Here is a 19,684-nt window from a genome sequence, read left to right as displayed (position 1 = left end):
GGTTATATCTAGAACCCACCCCGGGGGGTTCTACAGAGAACCCTTTTATATTCTAAAGGTTTTATCTAGAACCCACAAAGGGGTTTGTTTTCAGAGAATCTATTTATATTCCAAGGCTTTTATCTAGAACCCACCCAAGGGGTTTTTGCCGAGAACCCTTTTGTATTCCAAAGGTTTTATCTAGAATTCACACAGGGGGCTCTACAGAGAATCTTTTTATATTGTGGTACAAAGAATCCTCGATGAAAGAGTTCTTTGAAGATTTTGACAATCCTTGAGGAACTTTTTCTTCCAAAAAGGGTTCTTAATGGAACCCTAGTCTTACAAAGAACCCCATTATGAACCCTTTCTTTTTTAAAAAAAAAAAAAAAAGAAGAAGAAGAAGAAGCTTATTTAGAAGCAGATGATTGTAGTAGAGCCTCAGCCCTTCCGGAGGAACCCTTTGGAACCGTTATTCCTAAGAGTGTATGCTGAGCCTGTCCCTGCTCATGGTTGGGATGCCAAATGCTTTCACTCCCAAATCTTCTCCAGTCTCTGTATTCTGATCTATTTATGAAACAGTCCTTTTATATTTCCCCCCTGCTGCTGCTGCTGCCTCTAGTTTGACTCCTCCGTGCCTCCGTAGCTGCAGCCTGCACCATTCTGTTTTATGGGCTCAGATTTACTCTGACAGCACCGCTCAGATACAGTGCACTCTCTCTGCTTTTACTGTAGCTACCGGTGTTTGTCTGCATGTGTGTGTGAGCGAGCGTGACTGTCTGGGTGTGTAGTTGTGCTGCTGTTAGTGCTTTCACAGAGGAGAAGGAGACAGAAATGGTACAAAAAAAGTCATACTCGTCTCTCTCACATCTGGATCTCCTGTGTGACTGTGTTTTTCTACTACATATCCTGATCCAAATAATTCACCTCTTTCCTGTAGTTAACCTCAATACAACTCAAAGCCAGCGGCTGAACTCTTTTGCTTTCAGACAGTAAAGGTACTACAGCAGAATACTTTAAACTCCCTATAGACCTTCAAAATACTATGTAATATGGATGCAAATGTGTTGAAAAAATATCTTTAAAGTCATTATAGTGAGTTAGTGTCTCGAAATAATGAGTAATAAGTTAGTGTCTAAATGTCTTAGAACATTATTTTTAGACTAACTCATTATTTTGAGATAATAAATAAATAAATAAATATCAAGGTCCAAATAACAGCTTCTCAAAGAGAGAGTCATACCTACTCTCACATCTGGATCTCTTCTGTTACTGTTTTTTTTTTTTTTTTTTTTTTACTACATATCCTGATCCAAATAATTCATCCCTTTCCTGTAGTTAACCTCACGCAGCTCAGAGCCAGTAGCTGAACTATTTTTCTCTCAGACAGTAAACATGTAAGATTCATATCTTCCAGTCCAGTTGGATGAACATGCCGTTTCCTCTTTCTTTGTAAAGCTGTGCTGCTTGTGCGCCGTCCTGTGTGTTTGTTTTTGCCAGAGGCAGATCTGTTCTTTGACTCAAGCCCAAAAGGGAAGTCTTAAATCCCCACAAAGCAACAGCAAGACCTGCAGACACAGCAAAGAAAAAAGAAGATTTGATTCAGTGATCATTTGTTCAGCATGACTGCCTCCATTGCTGCATTTATGTAAGGGTGCACGTGTAGTTATGTATGTGCATGAGTTATTTTTAGTCCTGTAACAGTAGTGGATTCATTATGTGATGCTTCCTCTCTGTTCTTCTGTCAGACTGGCTGCTGTCATGTGTGTGAAACAGTGGAAGCAGATAAAAAGCGAGCCATCCGGCCTGTACTATTAATGCAGGCTGATTTCTGAAGCGCTTGTTGTGGTGACTCATCGTGGGAAAGGTAGAGTGAGCGAGTGCAGCCAGTGAAAGGTAAAATGCTGAGTTATGCATCTTACTGCAGGCTGCTGCTGCTGCCCTCGGAGCTGATCATCGGAGAGCAGCTCTTTCACGTGAGCCGTCCGGCCGGCGTCACTACATAGACACAACACTGACCGTTCTCCAGGGCTTCACTGACAGAGATGATGTATGGTTTTACTTCAGCCTGTCAGGGAGACCAGGGAAAAAGGAAAAGGACTTTTATGTTTGAAGTAACTGAATCATAATTACACTGAGCTTGGGATCCTTTTTTATTTTTAGAAATGCATGTATTATTTATTTTGTTTAACAGAAGAAACCAAGGTTCTCAAATATGAAATGTTTTCTAAAATAATCTCATAGCCTGAATAAAATGACCTAAAACTGACTAAAATTCCATTTTAATCTGACATTTTCTGATCAGAATATACAAGATTACCAGTTTTATCAGACATTCAGTGCTCTGACTTTTTGTACTTTGCAATCCTGAAGAGCAGAAAAATGTAATTTGGTTCAATACTCAGTGCGAAGAAAAGGTGCATCATTGGTTCTGGGTATTAGTAGGGGTCTTTTTAGCCATGCAGGGGGCTTGAATGGGATGTCAGTTAGTCGACCACAGTATTCCTAATCTCTATAAACAGATACCTCAATATGAATGCAGAATCTGTAAGCAAGGGACATGATTTTGGTATCAGAAGCGTTCTAGTTTCTGTTTGTAGTCTGAGTAGTTTTGACCAGTCACTTTTAAGCAAGCTTTGGTTGCATGCAGGTAAAATTCTCTGATTTCAGTGCCTTAAATGTGAATGTTTTCTGGTTTCTTTACTCTTCTATGACAGTAAACTGAATATTTTTTGGGTTGTGAGCAAAACAAGACGCTCGAGGACCTCACCTTGGGCTTTTGGAAGCATTGATCAACATTTTTCACTATTTTCTGACATATTATAGGTAAACAACTATTAACTGATCAATCAAGAAAATAATTGACCAATTAATCCACTATGAACATAATTATTAGTTTAAGCACTAGCGCAGATATCATTTTTCTGGTTACTGGAAGCCCTAAAATATTGGCCGTTGCCCCCGAGCCCTAATCATCATTGACTGTATCTGATGGTTTCTGAGATTGGTTTGGTCCAGACTGAAATGTCTCAAAAACGTTCGAATGGATTGCCACGAAATTTTGTGCAGACATTCACAGTCTTCAGAGGATGAAGCCCACTGCTCCTTTTGTAACAGTGGTTCAACAGGGATATAGTTTCTTTCAGTCTTGCTCAGAAGTGTTGAAGCTGTTTTGTCTGCTTCCTGTAGGTGTCACCAGTAACTGATCAGTGAAGTCTAATCCATTGTGCAGAACTGTGTAGATCATGTGGCCACTTCATTAAGAGAGAGAACACAGAATTCATAGTTGCATATTTTTCTAGGTCAGATGACTCATGACCTAAGAGGTTACAAATAAATCTGAAAGAGAGAAAGGAGTAGTTGGTTAAAAAAAAAGTGAGGGTCTAAGCCCACAAACCACAAAACTAACTGATGGAAACACAGAGCAGCGTGACGCGCTGTCAGACGCCTCATCCAGACGCACCCACGGAGCATGCAGAGGACACAGACCAGGTGACACTTGATTGTTTGCTTGTTGTTTGTTTGTTTTTGCCACTGACAGACTCATTGATATTGTTAGTGTCTGACAGCGTTATGGAAAGGATCACAACCTTATTCTAAAGACTAAAATACATTTTGTTTAAACAGAAACAGCTGATTCATTGCTCTCGCCAAACTCGTACTCTTTGTGCATCATTGTCAGCTTTATTCAGACTTTATAGAAGCTAAATAAAACTCACCGAAAACTTACTGGTTCATCTTTACACTGTCCCAACAATCATTAACTCTGGTTTGGTCCAAATAAATCCTTAACTCTGCTGGACGTTGGCTGCAGCCTCGGGAGAGAAGGTCCCCAGGTCCACTGATTTTTAATTTTAACTTTTAATTTCCCTGACTGTGTGAAAATCTGATATTTTCACATCACAGGCGGCACTGAAAGGTATTAAAACGTGTGTGTAACAGGTAAAATATATTCATGTAGGCTCATATAAGAATTTGCTGTGGCGCACTGCAAAAAAAAAAAGATGAATTGTTGAATATTTGTGCAGGACGGACAAATCTGATTCAACTAAAGAAAATCTTAGTCAGGGACAGCTTTAGTAGATGTTTTATTATCTCCATTTCCTTCCTTCCTTTTTTGCAAAGTAAATACAGATACCATATGACTCTGCTCTCTCTCATCATCATTTTCTGCTCTGTACTTACCCACCATACATACTCTAAACAAAACGAGCCATTATACTGTAGATATGCTCTCCATACTATAATCTGGTCATTTTATAGCACATCCCATACATCCCACACAAGCTTTGTGTCGTTGGAAATTTGATGATGAATCTGCATCATGTGTCCTTAAGGCCTGATGGAGGTCAAACAGGGTGTATCAGATGAACCCACCACTGTGCTGTGAACAGCATTTACAGCTGAGTGAGCCATTTCTTCTTCCTCTGTCTCTCCTCACCCCTCAGGCTTTTCGTCCTACAGCATCCTACAGTTTAACCACATTTAAACATTGTTGTATTTGTTCTAGAGTTGGGCAATTGATATTATATTGATATCGTAATATGAGACTAGATATAGATATTGTCTTTGGTTACCGCTGTGATATGTAATTTCCTGGTTTTAAAGGCTGCATTACAGTAGAGTGATATAATTTTCTGTGCTTACCAGACTATTCTGTCTGTTCTTATATTTGCCTTTACCCACTTAGTCATTATATCCACACTGCTGATGCTTATTTATCAGAAATCTCATTGTGTTAATCAGTGCTTGAAATTAAGGGCGTCCCGTTGTCTCGGGGAGAATAAAAATAGCAGCTGGGACTCAATGATGTGATGTCTGCAACAAGTCAGGGAATAATAGAAAACCTTCTCATCACAAATGAAATTATTGCATTTATGCATCATAAAATGTATAATTTTAATTGCTAGGTGTTAAAATTCAAACAGATAAGCTGATGTTAACTGGAAAAGAAGAGTGTTTGTAAATTTCCATCACCATATACCACTCAGAAACAGATTTGTATTTGCACTGCATTTATGGCAGTAATGCATTTATTTATTAAACAAGTAGTTGAAAATAGAGTTTGGGACAATTGCAGGACACTGAGGAAACCACCAATAGTCGTCCCTACAAAATTGTTTCAATAGCACTAAATATCAATATTGAGGTAGTTGATCAAAAATATTTGATTTTGCTTATATTACCCAGCCCTACTGGGGCCTACTTCATAGAAGCCATATTTTGAAAAAAAAAGAAGATTATCTTGTATTTGAGTGACCTTTCCAGGCTCGATTTTAGCATCTGTTGCATGTTTCTTACTATTTTCTAAACCCACAAAGCCTCCTAATCTTTTAGTGGACTAGATTGCTCTTTGTTTGTTTCCCACACCTCGGCTCGCTGCGGCAAAGAGGCTTAATAGCCTAAGTTTGCTTCAGCCAGATGGACCACCGGTTGAGGACGAATTCTGAGAAAACCACAAGGAAACCACAAATGTTACACTTGATGAATGAAACCCTTTGTTGTCGGAATATAAGACTCATCATTACACGTGTTCCTGCAGTGTAGCTCTGATGTTGTTTCCTTTTCATGGAAGTCGAGCTGGATGCATGAACTTGTGTGTATGTTTCCCCACTCTGTAGTTAATTGATGATTAGGGGTTACGGCTCACAACATGTGTCTTTAAAAAACTCAGTTACTGTAGAATCTATTTAAAGCTTCACTCTAGTTTTTCTGAAAGGCGGGTTGTAAAAGCTCTCCTGTTTCCTACATACAGCCTAACATGTAATTTCCATCCAGTGGAAATGATTCCTTGGAGGTTGAAAGACGGCACTCCAATCCTCAGAGCGGAGAGAGGTGACTGGTCTGCACAAGTCACATGATCTTCTCTCCCTCTGTCTCTCTCTCTCTCTCCTGCATTCCCTCACTCTGTTGCAACACTCCTCATCTCTCTCACTTCTTCCCTCCTACTCTTCTCTCTCTCTCTGTGTCTCAGTCTTATGTCTGCTCTGTTGGCGTAGAGTATTCTTCTAAAAAAGAAACCTTTAAAGAGGATGTGAAGAAGGGAAAAGGGTTGCGTTTGGTTCAGCATGTGTACGGCTCTCTCCTCTCAGGCTGACACTTCCCCCTCTCCTCCATAATCTCTCCCCTCTTTATACCTCCTTTCATCCTTTGCTTGAGCTGGACTGTCTTCTTCAGCGACATGTATTCCCTGGACGACTTCGGGTAAGTAAACCTCATCATCCCCTCATTCTCTGTCTCTTTTAGCCTCTATGCTTTTGGGATCATGTCAGTAAAGGTAAAACTGTCCTTTTCTCTCTAGTCTTTTTGTTTAAGACCATAGAATCTGTTTGGTTCTTCAAGCTGCATTCGTAGGACTGTTAGTCTGCAAGAAAACCTGCATTTCTTCCTGCAATCGTCTGCTCATGCTGTTGAAAAATGCGTCTGGCTCAACTTGGAGAGAAATCCAGGAAAGGAAGAGGGAGAGGAAAATCTCCTCTAGGAGTTGCTGACTTTCTCTCGTCTGTCTCCTTCTTTCCACCCCTCTCTGTCTGTGTTTTCTCTGGAGCCAGCTGTTACTGTAGCAGAGGAGCCTGATTGGTTTACCCTGTAGCATATCTTTCATTGGTTCAGTCTTTTTCCCTGGGAAGAAGGAATGAGTTCCTCGCTGTCTGTCTGTCTGTCTCAGCTGCTCTCTGTCGTTCACAGGATGGATCCCATCTGACTCGCTGCATGTGTGAGAAAGAAAGAAAGACAGGCAGGAAGAAAGGGATCGAGAGCGCTAATCTCTGAATGGGCTGAATGAGTGGGACTATCAAAAGCCAGATGACACCAGGATAGATAGAAGGGTCCCTGTATAATATGGCCTTTGCAGATTACAGCGGCACATGGTGATTTGTTGAAGCTCAAATACAGATGTGGAGCCGAGTGGGTCAAAAGAGATAACATCAGAGGTTTACGCTTGACCGCATGCACTCTAGTAATCTACTGTAAAGTACAGTACAGATCAGAGGGAAAACCTCTCTCTCTCTCTCTCTCTCGCTTTGTGTTCATTATTTATGAGGTACTGTGCATTCATAATACTGCAGAATGTCACAAAAAAGAAACTTAAATAATAGATTGCAGCATCAAGTGGTTTGTCCAAATTTATGTACGTTTCAGAAAACATGACCTTAAAGATGCCACCCTGTGTGAACCCAGCATGATGTCACCAATTGGTATGTGATTAGTTTGAAGTCGGGGTGTTACGATATACTGGTACTGGCAATAGGCCTGAGCGATATACCTGAAAAACCTGTAACGATAGTGAAGTTTCATATCAGCTGATATCGATAATTATTGATCATGTAGGTTTGGACTGACTACATGTTGTATACTCCAAGGGATTGAAGCAGCTGAGGTAATAAAACAATATTTTTGAACAAATACCTTGATATTGCAACAATACTGTAGGAATGTGTACTTTCACAAAATATTAATCCAGAGATTTTTTGATAATTACTGACTGTTATGACTAATTGGGTAAATGCAAACAGCTGGAACAACCTGGTAAGTTCAGAAAGTTATATCACTTTATTGTAATGCAGCCTTTCAAAACAGGAAAAGACAACACTTTTTTCATATCACAATAATTCTGTCACAATATCTTATCTGATATCACGATACAGTGTAATATTATTATGTTGCCGAGCCCTAATTGGCGATAACCGTGATATTTAAAAATTGAAATATTAATATGTTAATAACACACATATGATAACATTGTGTGAACAACAGGGTTGGGTACCTAAATGCAGTGCCAGCATGGCACTGGTTCTTATATGACAGATACCTACTGGACCAAATGCCAACACAGATTATGGCGCCTCATTTCGGTGCCACATGTCTCAGTTGTCTGTTTGAAATAGTTGCCCTCTGGTGCAGATGTCAGTGGCAGAATCATTCATATAAATGATGAAGAGAACATTAATGATGATGACAGCAGCCTTTCCTCAGGTTAGCAAATATGAAATAATATTTCTGCACAGGAAATGCTTATATTTGAAGCTGGAGTTTGTAGAATACCAAGAATGCCAACTCCAAATTTATTTTGCTGTTATTAGGACTGTAACTGTTTTGTCTTTATTTACATATTTGAGTAAACTTTAACTGCTGACTGTTTTGTTATCCTCCAGTATCAGTAGATTCAGTTCAGGCAGTATTCAGACTTGGTGCCATTTTGGCACTGATATCAGAAAAAATCCAGACGATACGCAACCCAGGTAAAAAATGTAATTGCACAAAATCTCTCCAGCTCCCTATTCATGTATTCTGAGTGTCATTCATTTGCTAAAAACAAACAACAAAAACAAAAAAACAGTTAAAGATGCCTTTTCACCATGGCCGTGATAATTGTGCAGAGAAATTCTGATATTATGAAAGTCTAGTAGTAGTTTCAAGTCTCAACTGTGGTATTGGGGGGGGGTTGCCATCTTGTTTTTTGCAATCAGAGCATGAGCAGTATCTACGAGAGTGTGGAGCTGGTGGGTGACGTACCGCGACTTGGACTATGTTTGGTTTTGGCTCGTCCACTCAGCAGGAAATAATGTGGGCCTGTCTGGCCGCAAAGTAAACAGCACATTAAAATATGTTTCTGAAATCATTTGAGGCAAGAAATATGCAATGTAGTAACAAATCTTGATCAATAATTCATCAACACTGTCTGGTTTGACAGTTTAAATCTGAGTTTCATGATGGACACACTGAGACTGACTCGTCAATCAGACAGTAGCCCCAACCTAAAACATACCCTGCTTTATCATCTATTTTACTCTTAACTTGACCATAATTTACACAGTGAGCATCACGCTGTATAAAAGAAGAATGAAAGAAACTAGGGGACATAAACACACCAGGAAACTGTTTACTGATGTCATAAATCAAGGGAGAAGTAGGATTATTTTGCCATAAACTTACATACAACTGACTTGTTTTTGCAGCCAGTGGAGTCGCCCCCTGCTGGCTATTAGAAATAATGCAGGTTTAAGGCACCTCTGCAGTGGCTTTACTTATCAGATCCGGAAGCTCAGTCCTCTTTTCTCAACTGTTCATCTGAACCATCTTGTCGCATTTCTTCCTTTTTAACTGTCAGTTCTTCCTTTTCCTGCCCTCCAGACATCTCAGCACATCAGTACATATTCCGGTTTATGACACTAGACACAGGGTTATATAATTCTACAGTGACTGAGAAATCAAAGAATCATATTTATTATGGGCAGGCGTGTATTCTGTCTGTGATTTTTTTTACCCGCTGTGTATCCATCTGTGTATCCTATGTAAGTATTTTCCTCCAAATGGAAGCAGCGTTTCCCTTTAAGGATCAGGATTAGTGACAGGACACAGACTGGAGAGCGCTGAGGAAGGTGGTGTGAGGCGGAGAAGAAGAAGGAGATGTGGGGGAGGGGCTGTGTAGAAGTGGGGGTTGCTCTCTATGTTGTATGTGTGTCCATGACAATTAGCCTGAGGGCCTACTGGCATCTTTAGAGGTGTGTGATGAATAAGTGATGTCGTCATGGGCGTCAATATGCTGATTTCACTGTGGGAGGCTTCACTGCTGCTCACTGTAGACATGATACCGTCAAGTTAACTCCTTAAATGACGGCAGTGATCCCTAATTGAGCTTTAATCAAAGGATCATTCACTCTCATTCAGTATATTGATTCTGTATATTAATATAAAATCAATATTGTTACTAGATTAGTTTTTCCTTGGTCATAAAAGCTGCATCGCAGCTCTGACTGTTATGGGTGACTGAACATTAAATGGCTGTACTTGCTGAAACATCATATCTGTGAATCATATTATGGAAATGTAAAAAACACAACAGACACCCCAATTTCAACATGGATATTTTACATTAAGGAGCATTATCAGGTTATGTTCATGATTGTGTTGATTCGAAGAGCATATCGGCAGAATTCAGAGGACCGTGCATACAAGCATCTCATAAGACCGCGGGTATTGAATAAGTTAATAATGCAGGCATTTCAAGTAACACGCTCACGAAAACCTTTTTTTTAATTTCGTGGTACATACAGTGGTACACTTCTGTGACTGGTTTAAGTGGTGTCCACATCAGAAATGAACCGGTCCACATTACCCCTTCAAGCTGGACCAGAGAGCAGTTGTTTGGTTTGCCCCAGAGTTCAAGTCCGGTTTTTAAATATACCTCATATATACTTTTTTAATTTCTTACGGTTTTGTATTTAATCTTATTTTGGCACCCATGTACTGTCGTGTTATTTTATATTTACACTGATGACCCAAATTGTACCTGTACAATAACCGATTGAGTTTCAAGTATATTCTATCTAGGTTATATATATATCTGTTAACTTTATCTTTAATAAGTAACCCTCTGGAGAAAACAGTGGAATCACATCCACATGTGTTATCACATGTTTGATGCTCAGTGTGATCACTTGCCCTGCAGCAGTTTAGCTGATTATCATTTTCTAAATGTTAGTGAGCAGCAGCGTCCTCCTCCTCAGGGCAGGCCGAGTCTCATCTGACACAGATCGAGCTTGTTAACATTTGCCCGTCCTGCCGCAGAAATGTCCTGCAGTCCAGCTGTGCACTCAGAGCCACCGATGAGCCAACAGTAATTCTGCTTGGCACCGACGTTACTCTGTATGTGATCGTCCCCAAAAAACAAACCGCTCCTGACCGGCGCTCCTGCTCGACCAATCAGTGTTGACTGTGACCCTCGTTTTACCAATCACAAGTGGCATTTTTCTGCAGCACAGTGGCCCATCACACCCTGTGGCGGTATGACTGTGTTGTTTCCTGTCAGCGGCATATGAGGTCAGCTGTTAGAGAGGAGGCCGGTGAACCAAAGAGGTCAAAGGTCAAAGAGTAATATGTCGCCCTCACGCTGAAGCCCTGTCAGTCCTTGGTGTCTGTGTGTGTCTGTGGGAGAGAGTGAATCTGAATGGGTGTGTCTTGCTCTTGACCAATATCATCATGTGAGACTTTAAAATTCCCATAATGATACATCAACCAATTTTATATTTTTGGTCTTTCATTTTTTGTTTTAGGTTTTTTTTTTTCACACACGACTGAATTCTACAGCTACACCAGCAGTTCTGTGAGGCTATACTTAGAAAAATACTACCATCAGTATAAGGTCAATTATTTTCAGTACTGATTAATTGGCCAGCTAGTTGCTGGTCTCTGTAACTTCGTGCGGAAAACACGGGACATGTCGGATATGTCAGAGAGCGAGGATTCGAATGTGATGAAGCATAACGTGAATTAAACTTTAACTTGACCTTGTTCATGAACATGATCTCTGCCTAAGTCATGTCAGATAGATTTTCATCAGCTGTGGTGCACGACTGAAAACAGCTACCATGATTTAACGCCACTTCACGGCACCATCAAACTGCGTCTTTTGTTATTGTTTTAATGTGAGACAGTCTTATCAGCAGGATTTACATATTGTGCATTTAAATTAAACATGTTAGCATGCTAACAGAAAGCAGGCTACTGCTGAGGCTGCCAGGGAGGGGGGACATGAATATCTGTACCATATTTCATGATGCCGTCCAAAGATGGTTCTCCCACAGCTACAAATTTGAATCTCATGGTGGCACAACAGGAAAAGTCAGAGCGTCACCAAAGCCAGTAGGATAAATCATCTGGGAACCAAGAATTTTTCTGGCATAATTAAATCCATAGCTGTTGAGATATTTTAGTCTGGACCAAAATGGCTAAGCCACAAGCCACTTCTCCATAACAGCGGCTGAGTATGCTAGCTGGAGCTGTCCACCCCCGACCGCGAAATACCTAAACATAGTGAGTGCAAAATTTGATGAAACACAGCAGATAAACATCAGCCACCGCCGTCGGTAAATGTCGTCTGATTTTCTGTCACCACTCATGTCTGTGTTAGTGTGACAAAAAAGTCACTTGTCTCTTAGTGAAACTATCTGGACAAGTTGAGACATTTTGAATTTTAATTTCCTCTGGTTTTCCTTTGGTAATGGGTTTTTAATGACATAATTTCATCCATCCAATCGTTGAGATATTCTAGTCTGGAGCAAAGTGGTGGACTGACTTACTGATGAGATACGCTGCTAGTATGGCTAAAAATAGACTCGTCCGAACAAACTGTAATGGAGACACTGCATACATCAATATCATTGTATCATCAATAAGCTAACATAGGCCAGGTTATCGGCCCAGCTTTAGTTTAATTCATCCGGACTACAGTCTGGACAAAGTCCCTCCAGCCAACGATACAGCTAATGACTTCCAAAATACCCCACATGTGCATCAAGTTGTGATTGAGCGTTAGAGTCTGTCAATTACTCAGTGAAAGTTAATGGACATTCAGCACGCACACGTCCAGCGGTTCATGTCGGCGTGTGTTCACCAGCTACATGTGTCCTCTGAGGTTGAGGGCGTCCCAATCAATAGAGCTGACCACAGTATGGAGAGCTGGATGCTAATACAGCCTGTGCTTAGTACTGGGTGACTATGGCAACAGCAGGCTGGAGTCGGGTGGCGGGGGGGCGGGGGGGGGGGGTTTAACAGCAGCAACCCCAATACCCCCCCCACACATACACGCACTCAGTACACACAAGTGTGTGACGATGGGGGGTAGAATCTGTTTGAGACGGATATGAGGTAATCTCCCATGGGTTAACAACAATATGACAATAGCACAGAGGTTCAGTCTCACACACACACACACACACACACACACTCATGCTCATCTGTTATGCGGTCAGACAACAGGCTGGTCAATGACTTCATCTCTGCCAGTCTGTCCGTCCGTCAGTCATCTCTTTGTTGCTGGATGGATCATAGTGGATGCAGCAGTGCAGGAATTCCAAACCGAGGGACGTTTTTTTAATCTCAAGTGGCTGTTTTTGGTTTTTTGTGCTCTTGTTTCTCTGCAATTTATGTGGCAGGCTCTCAGCAGGAGGATTACACTGCTTTTAATGAGTTACAGTTTGAAGGTAGCGGAGCAGCACGAGAGGGAGTTTGTGTCTTTTTAGACTGCTGCTGCTGCTGCTGTTGTTGTTTTCCTGTTTACCAAAATGGACATACATCGGCTCCAAGTGCTCCGTTACTGCCTCCCTCAGAGTGTCAGTGACTCGGGGTTGTTTTACAGCCACATCGCTGCCAGGTTGGTACCCGTACTTTGTACCATGGTGTGTGTGTGTGTGTGTGTGTGTGTGTGGTCATTTTAACCACCAGTATATGTGAAAGATGAGTGATGGAATTTAAATGTCAACGGCACAAACTGAACTGAAAGAAAGGGATAAAAACATGTTTTCGCTGAATGAAGTAATGAAAGTTATCATATAGTATATGTGCACTTGACTGTCAGCTAATTTTGAGTGATCATTTTCTCAGTTTCTCAATTAGTTGTTTTGTCAGATGTATTAAGTTGAAATGTCTAAATTCTCTGACTGAATATTTACAGGTTTCTTTAGTCGTGTAAGAACCCAAAACCAACCCAAAGATATTCAGTTTACTGTCATACAGCTGTAAAGAAACCAGGAAAAATTCACATTTGAGAACCAAATCAGAGAATTTGGACATTTCTTCTTTAAAAACAAATCATTGCAGTGTTACACTTGATGTCTGATAGATCAAGGGTTGCACATGTTGTGCATTTTCTTTAAGCAGTGGTTATAAACACTAACAACTGATTAATCATTTATAATTAATAAAATGCAAAACAGACATTTCTTTCCTCATTTTAAGTTTCCTTGTTTAACTAATGGCTCCATCAGACAAATGAGGCACAATTACTGACATTTCTAGAATATTAATCTTTAATTAATAAATTTTTAATCTGTGAAATTCTTTAAGGTGACTAATCATTTAATGATTAATCATTAACATCATTAGCCGATTGTTTTCTCAGATAATCAGTTATTGTTATTTTCAATTGTTTGGGTTATAAAATCACGAAAAATGTTGATCAGTGTTTCCCAGTGTCAAAGATGACGTCATCAAAAGACTTGTTTTGAAGATGTTGAATTTACTGACATAGAGGAGTAAAGAAACCAAAAAATATTCACATTTGACAAGCTGAAACCAGAGAATTTGGACATTTTTTCTTTCAAAAAATACTCCAAAGGATTCATCGATCCATCAAAATGGTTGTTGATTAATTTGGTAGTTGACAACTGGCCGATTAATTGACTATGTCGCTTTTGATGTTTGATGGTTTGGTCAGCAAGGTTCCAACAAGGTTCACTTATTATATGCAAAGAAAGTGTCGTTATATTCCAGCAGCAGACGGACAAATCTTTCCCTGCTGTATTTTAATCAGAGCTAAAATACTAATCTGTAATCTTAATCTGGCCTCAGCAAACTGCCGTTCAGACACAGAATTTAGGTTATTTTGGATTAGTAATTGTGTGTTGGGATGATTTCTGCTCTTTGTTAGTGCCTTGTGAGTTAAGTGTCAGAAGTTTTGACTCTGATCTGTTTTGATTCTTCCCTCCTGCCTGGTCGCATCTTTTCAGTCAAAGCCAGAGACGCTGCCAGAGAGACGCAGCCCGCTGTGTGAACAACACCACGCCGAGCATCTTCTTTATTCTAAACACTCTGCAGCCTCACATAGAGCGGCTCTGAATAACCGTATAAGAGCTCCATACATGTTTAATTCAAACATGTATTGAAGACAGCATGGCTCCTGGCTAAAACTGCAGCCTTCCGGGCCAGTGCCCTTTTCTCTCTTTCTGTCTCTGTTTTCTGCGGGGTGGGTGGAAGGAGATGTGGACAGGAGATGGAGAGAGAGAGGGGAGGGAGGTTTGGTCGCTGCTGCCGTCCCAAATGAGAACTGCAGGATCAAACAGCTCTGTTGGCTGTCTTCTTATCATGAGGGGGAGGAGGAAGGGAAGGGAAGGGGGGGCGTCGATTTAAAAATAAAGGACAATGAGGGTTTATGTGTGCAGTATGTGCAGCTGCTGGCTGCTTAAAACTGACCTGAACCAATCACTGTGTAGGACACAAGAAACTGCATGATTGTTTAAACCTGATAGTAGCAACATCATGACTTTAGACTGATGTCTAATAATCTGTAGATGTCAGAAAGAACCTCGGCCAATTTTATTTATGCATCCCAACATGATGATTGAACAGTGAATTTAATTTAGGTAATTTTTTGCTTAATTTTTATAGGATGTTTTCCATATCCTCTAACCCCAATCCAGAGCAGACAGACGTTGCAGTCATGAAAATAAAGAATGTCAATATTAAGTAAATGAAGTAGAGCCCGACCAATACTGGTTTTTGGGGTCTGATGTCAAAAATAAATTCTGGTGTCGATATATTGGCCTAAATGATTTCTTTACATATATATAAATTAAAAATAAAAATGATAACAGTAAATTTTCAGGGGTATTTTTGATAGTTTGATAGTTGATAGTATTTTCGCTCTAAAATGAAGTTCATAACATATAGTATTACAATAAATAGAAGTAAGTAAATATTAGGTATAATAAGTTAACATGGACACAGCTGAGCATTTTTTCATGTTTTGTGTGTGCTTGTTGAATTTAATTTAAAAAAAAATCACTGGGGTGTAAGAAAATATCGCTACACTTGAGTATTGTGAGATCATGTCTTGTGATACTGTATCAGTTCTCAAAAACACTGTGTTACAATTAATGCAAAGATTTGAGGCAACGGTTCATTTAGTGTTGCGTTCAAAACCTGTTAGATAACAGAGTTGTTATTCATCTTCACCGCTCTGATTGCATAAAAAGTAAATATATCACAATATATGGAATCGTAACCGTTTCATCGTGATACATCACATCGCCAGATTCTTACCAAATTTTCACATTATTATGAGTGTGTTCTGGTGCCAGTAATACACGTTACTCACATGTATTTCAGTATATTGTAATGCATACAGTCAAAGAATTGCAGAATATAGGTCATGTATTTCCTACCACCATGCTGTGTGAGAATTAAAAGTAGCTGCTCTGCAAAGTGATACATCATGGCACGAACTGAGCTTTTTGCACACAACTGGGACATTTAGCTAAGAACATAAGCACATTAATGCGGTTTGCATTAATGCCATTAAGACGGCAGTACTCTGCTCTCTCTCTCCCTCTCTCTCTCCCTCTCTCTCTCTCTCTCTCTCTCTATCTCTCTCTCTCTCCCCCATTTGGGGCTTAATTTCAGGCCTTTCTGCTGTATTGCACTGGACTATGTGTATCAGTGGGGCAGAGGTTAGATAAACACACTGTGGCATAGCACAGTGATCACAATCTGGATAACCTGATGGATCACGGATGTCGAAGCTTTAATGGCATTGTGTAGATTATCAGAATCTGAACTGCTGTGCCAGTAGCCTATATAATAGTCTTTTTGTTAGTGGAAAATGATGCATTAGTGGAGGGAGATGGAGATATTTTTATTCCATTACAGCTTAGTTTTAAAGTCTTTGAATCCTCATTATTGTGTCCTTAATCACAATGACTCCAATGTTCAGAACTAATACCCCAGATAGAAAATCTAATATTCATACTTACAGTAGAAATACAAATGTAGAATTTGGCTCTTTGTGAAAGAAAAATAGGTCTTAAGTGCAGTCTCAGTGTAAAAAGTGCAAATCTCTTTTCTAGTGACTGTCGTTGAGATTTATATGTTGGAAGCTGAAAATCTGCCATGTGATTGTGCACAAACATAGGTTTACTGTACTATATTGTAGATTTTTAGGGTGACTTTACTATACAAACATGCATACAAGTATTTATTGGAATAGTTCCCATTTTATTAAGTATGCTGTCTCTGCAGTAAATATGCAGCTGAAGCCAGCTTAGCTTAGCAGAAGGAGTGAAAACACAGGGGAACGCCAAAGTGTAAAAATGACAGTTTCCCATTTTAAGGGGGATGCTGTGCCACATTGTTTCTTAGCTAGAAGCAGTAGCTTCCTTAATTCTTCTCAGCCGAGAAGTAACGCAGCAGCCTCCTGTAAAACAGCAAAAAATATTTTTTTAAAAATTAAGTTTTTATACAGAATAAACAAATATATATTATCATGTTAGTTATTAAGTTTTAGACATACTAGCAAGCAGATTTTGGTGTATTTCGGCAGATCCATACTAAGGGTTTCCCTGTTTTCCAGTCTTTATGCTAAGCTAGGCTAGCTGCTGTCTGTATGTTTTGGACAGAGCCAGACTTGGCATTCATAAACAAACAAATAAACAACAGACTTTATTAAATGTTAAGAATTCTAAGCTGGCATGTATAGAGAAAATAATCTGGATGTAGGAACAGAGCTTTAATAATAACTCTGTATGTATGTGACTCTTCTTTAGTTTTAATTACCGTAGTAGAGTGTTTCAATCCATGCAGCAACATTACTGCAATCCCTGAAATCTGGCATCTGCCTCATTTCTCGCTGTTTCTCTCAAACAAGCTCACTATGCTTGCTTTGCTCACTTACAAATGACCAGGCTTCACACTGTTCCTCAGCAATAAAGTTGGCTTGTGCTGTTTTTAGTTCCCGCAGGCCTCCTTCCCCTCCGTGCGCCTGTGTGCAGTACTTTCCCCGTGGAGCAGATTAGAGGTCTTGTACGAGAGTTAAGTCCTGGTTAATTTAGATTTAAGACTGCAGTGAGGTAATGATCTGCCTGCCAGGCTCTGTCTCTAATCCAGCCAGTCAGACAGACCTCTTCCCTCCGTCAGCTGGACCCCAGCACCCACCCAAACACACACACACACACACACACACACACACAGGCATCCATACTGTAAATGTATACTCCCCCTCCTATATTATACAGAGCCGGTGGCTTTGCCTTGCCCCAAAATTCCCAATGATCCCTGGAGGCTATAATCCTCATGGTGAGGGTAATAATAACAGACAACCAACCGAATCTATACACAGTAACCAATCTGTGCGTGTGTGTGCATGTGTGCTATCTTTGTTGGGAACAATCAGTTTTACACCATCATTGTGAGGACATTTCTTCATTGTGTGGACATTGTGTGGCTGGTCCTTGCTACTTTAAAGCAAGGTTAAAGTTCCCATGAAACAGCCAGCTGAGTGCTTATTGGTTATGTGTTTCCTGTAAAACACATGGGAGGGACTTGTCGCAGACATTGATTGGTGTTTACAGTAGTCCCTCACCCCTCATCCTGCCATGCAGCTAAAGTGGTCCATATAGCGCTTGGAGGGAGAGCGGTCCCATCATCTGACTCTTGCCAGACTGGGAGTTCTCAGTGACCATGGTCAGACTGGGACCAAAACAGCCTCAGAGACTGGTTTGATCACAAAGAAAAGCCTACAGTACCAAGATGGTCTTCTTGTTGAGTTTGGCTCCCAGCACCCCGGCTAATCGAGCTAACTACAGTTAGCAGTTAGGTAACTTACTTTAGCAACAGCTTAAGCTATCTTTCCATCATGAAACTCCGCAAACAACCCTGGTGCTGTATTCCCTGACAGTATCGGAAACTGTTCGTCCTGGTGGCCAGTTGTATTCACCGGAAGGCTGCTGATCCCAGTTCTGTTGGCTGCTAATATCAGCTAACCATTACAGTTAGCCATTTTGGAAACAAATAAGCTTCTAAAGATGCTGCTAAAGCTATCTTTCCATCAGAAAACTCTAAACAACCCCAGTACTGTATTCCCTGACAGTATTGGAGACCGTCCTGGTGACCGGTTGTGTTCGCTGGGAGACTGCTCTGCCTGGTTCTGATGTCTGCTAATGGCAGCTAACAGTCACAGTTAGCTACTTTAGCAATGAGTAAGCTGCTAAAGCTATCTTTTCATCAGGAAACTCAGTACATGAACTTGGTACTGTATTCCTTGTCAGTTTTGGAGGCTGTGTTTGTCCTGGTGACTGGCTGTGTTCGCTGGGAGGCTGCTGAGCCCAGTCTTGTTGCCCACTAGCAGCAGTTAACAGTCACAGTTAGCTACTTTAGCAACAAGTAAGCTGGTATGGAAAGGTATCTTTCCATTAGGAAAGCTCTGTAGTTAAATAAACAAGAGTTGAAGCTGCGCAGGCATCAAAGAAGAAACCATAAAATATGATCCAGGTAGTGGCGCAAAGGTAATGTATAGTGCAATATGTGTGTGATTAAAAAAAAAACAAAAAAACACTTCAACATAGATTTCGACTTCATGGGGACTTTAAGACTTGGTTTTAAGGTTAAAGTTTTAAGAATTAGGTGTAGGTTAGGTGTTAATTTGTGATGGTGAAGGCTGGGGTTATAGATTAGGGACTGTATTATGTCAATGAGGTCAAAAGTATTTTTTTTAAAAAACAAATGTGTGTGTCTGTTAGTGTGTTTGAGTATGTGTGCCTGTCTGTTGCTGTTGGCCTAAGCTGGCCCTTCCCTAAAAATATCAGTGGCTGTTATTTTGGGTGTACATACAGTATGGGTACCACAATATACTGTGTGTGGGTGTATAATTATGTATTTCTGTTCCCGTTGAGCTGACAGCCTCAATCTCAGCGAGATGAGGCCATGAGTTGAAGTACCACTTGAAATTCTGTTTTTGCTTTACGTTTCACAGCAGTCTGCAAGGTTAGCTGGTTTATATTTCTACTTATGTTCAGGATAAATAACTTAGATTATCCTTATTATAAAAGTTAAACTGTATAGAGTTAGACATAGTTTAGTCTCTCTCCAGCCCAGACAGCCAGATTGCAGATGTGGCAGCATATTGCTCTGCTGAGATAAACACTGTCTACCTAAA

General features: G+C 40.3%; 1 protein-coding gene across 4 annotated transcripts in view; it reads left to right on the top strand.

Annotated features, from left to right (window-relative positions):
• evla (Enah/Vasp-like a) overlaps positions 1-19,684 on the top strand; it is a 52,021-nt gene that overhangs the window by 1,591 nt on the left and 30,746 nt on the right. The window contains exon 1 of one of the 4 annotated variants that reach the window (XM_084743227.1): positions 5,883-6,183. The exons of 1 other annotated variant lie outside the window; for it this stretch is intronic. In XM_084743227.1, coding sequence (XP_084599353.1) covers positions 6,161-6,183 — 23 coding nt within the window. In that variant the 5' untranslated portion in view covers positions 5,883-6,160. Of the gene's footprint in view, positions 1-5,882; positions 6,184-12,734; positions 13,133-19,684 lie in introns of those variants that run through there. 2 more of the 4 variants (XM_084743225.1, XM_084743230.1) reach the window with 2 other exon arrangements.

This window comes from Lutjanus erythropterus, chromosome 18 (genome assembly GCF_056507025.1).
Source record: "Lutjanus erythropterus isolate fLutEry1 chromosome 18, fLutEry1.hap2, whole genome shotgun sequence".
In the NCBI taxonomy this organism is placed as follows: Eukaryota; Metazoa; Chordata; class Actinopteri; order Lutjaniformes; family Lutjanidae; genus Lutjanus; species Lutjanus erythropterus.
This window is presented reverse-complemented; position numbering and strand designations above follow the sequence as displayed.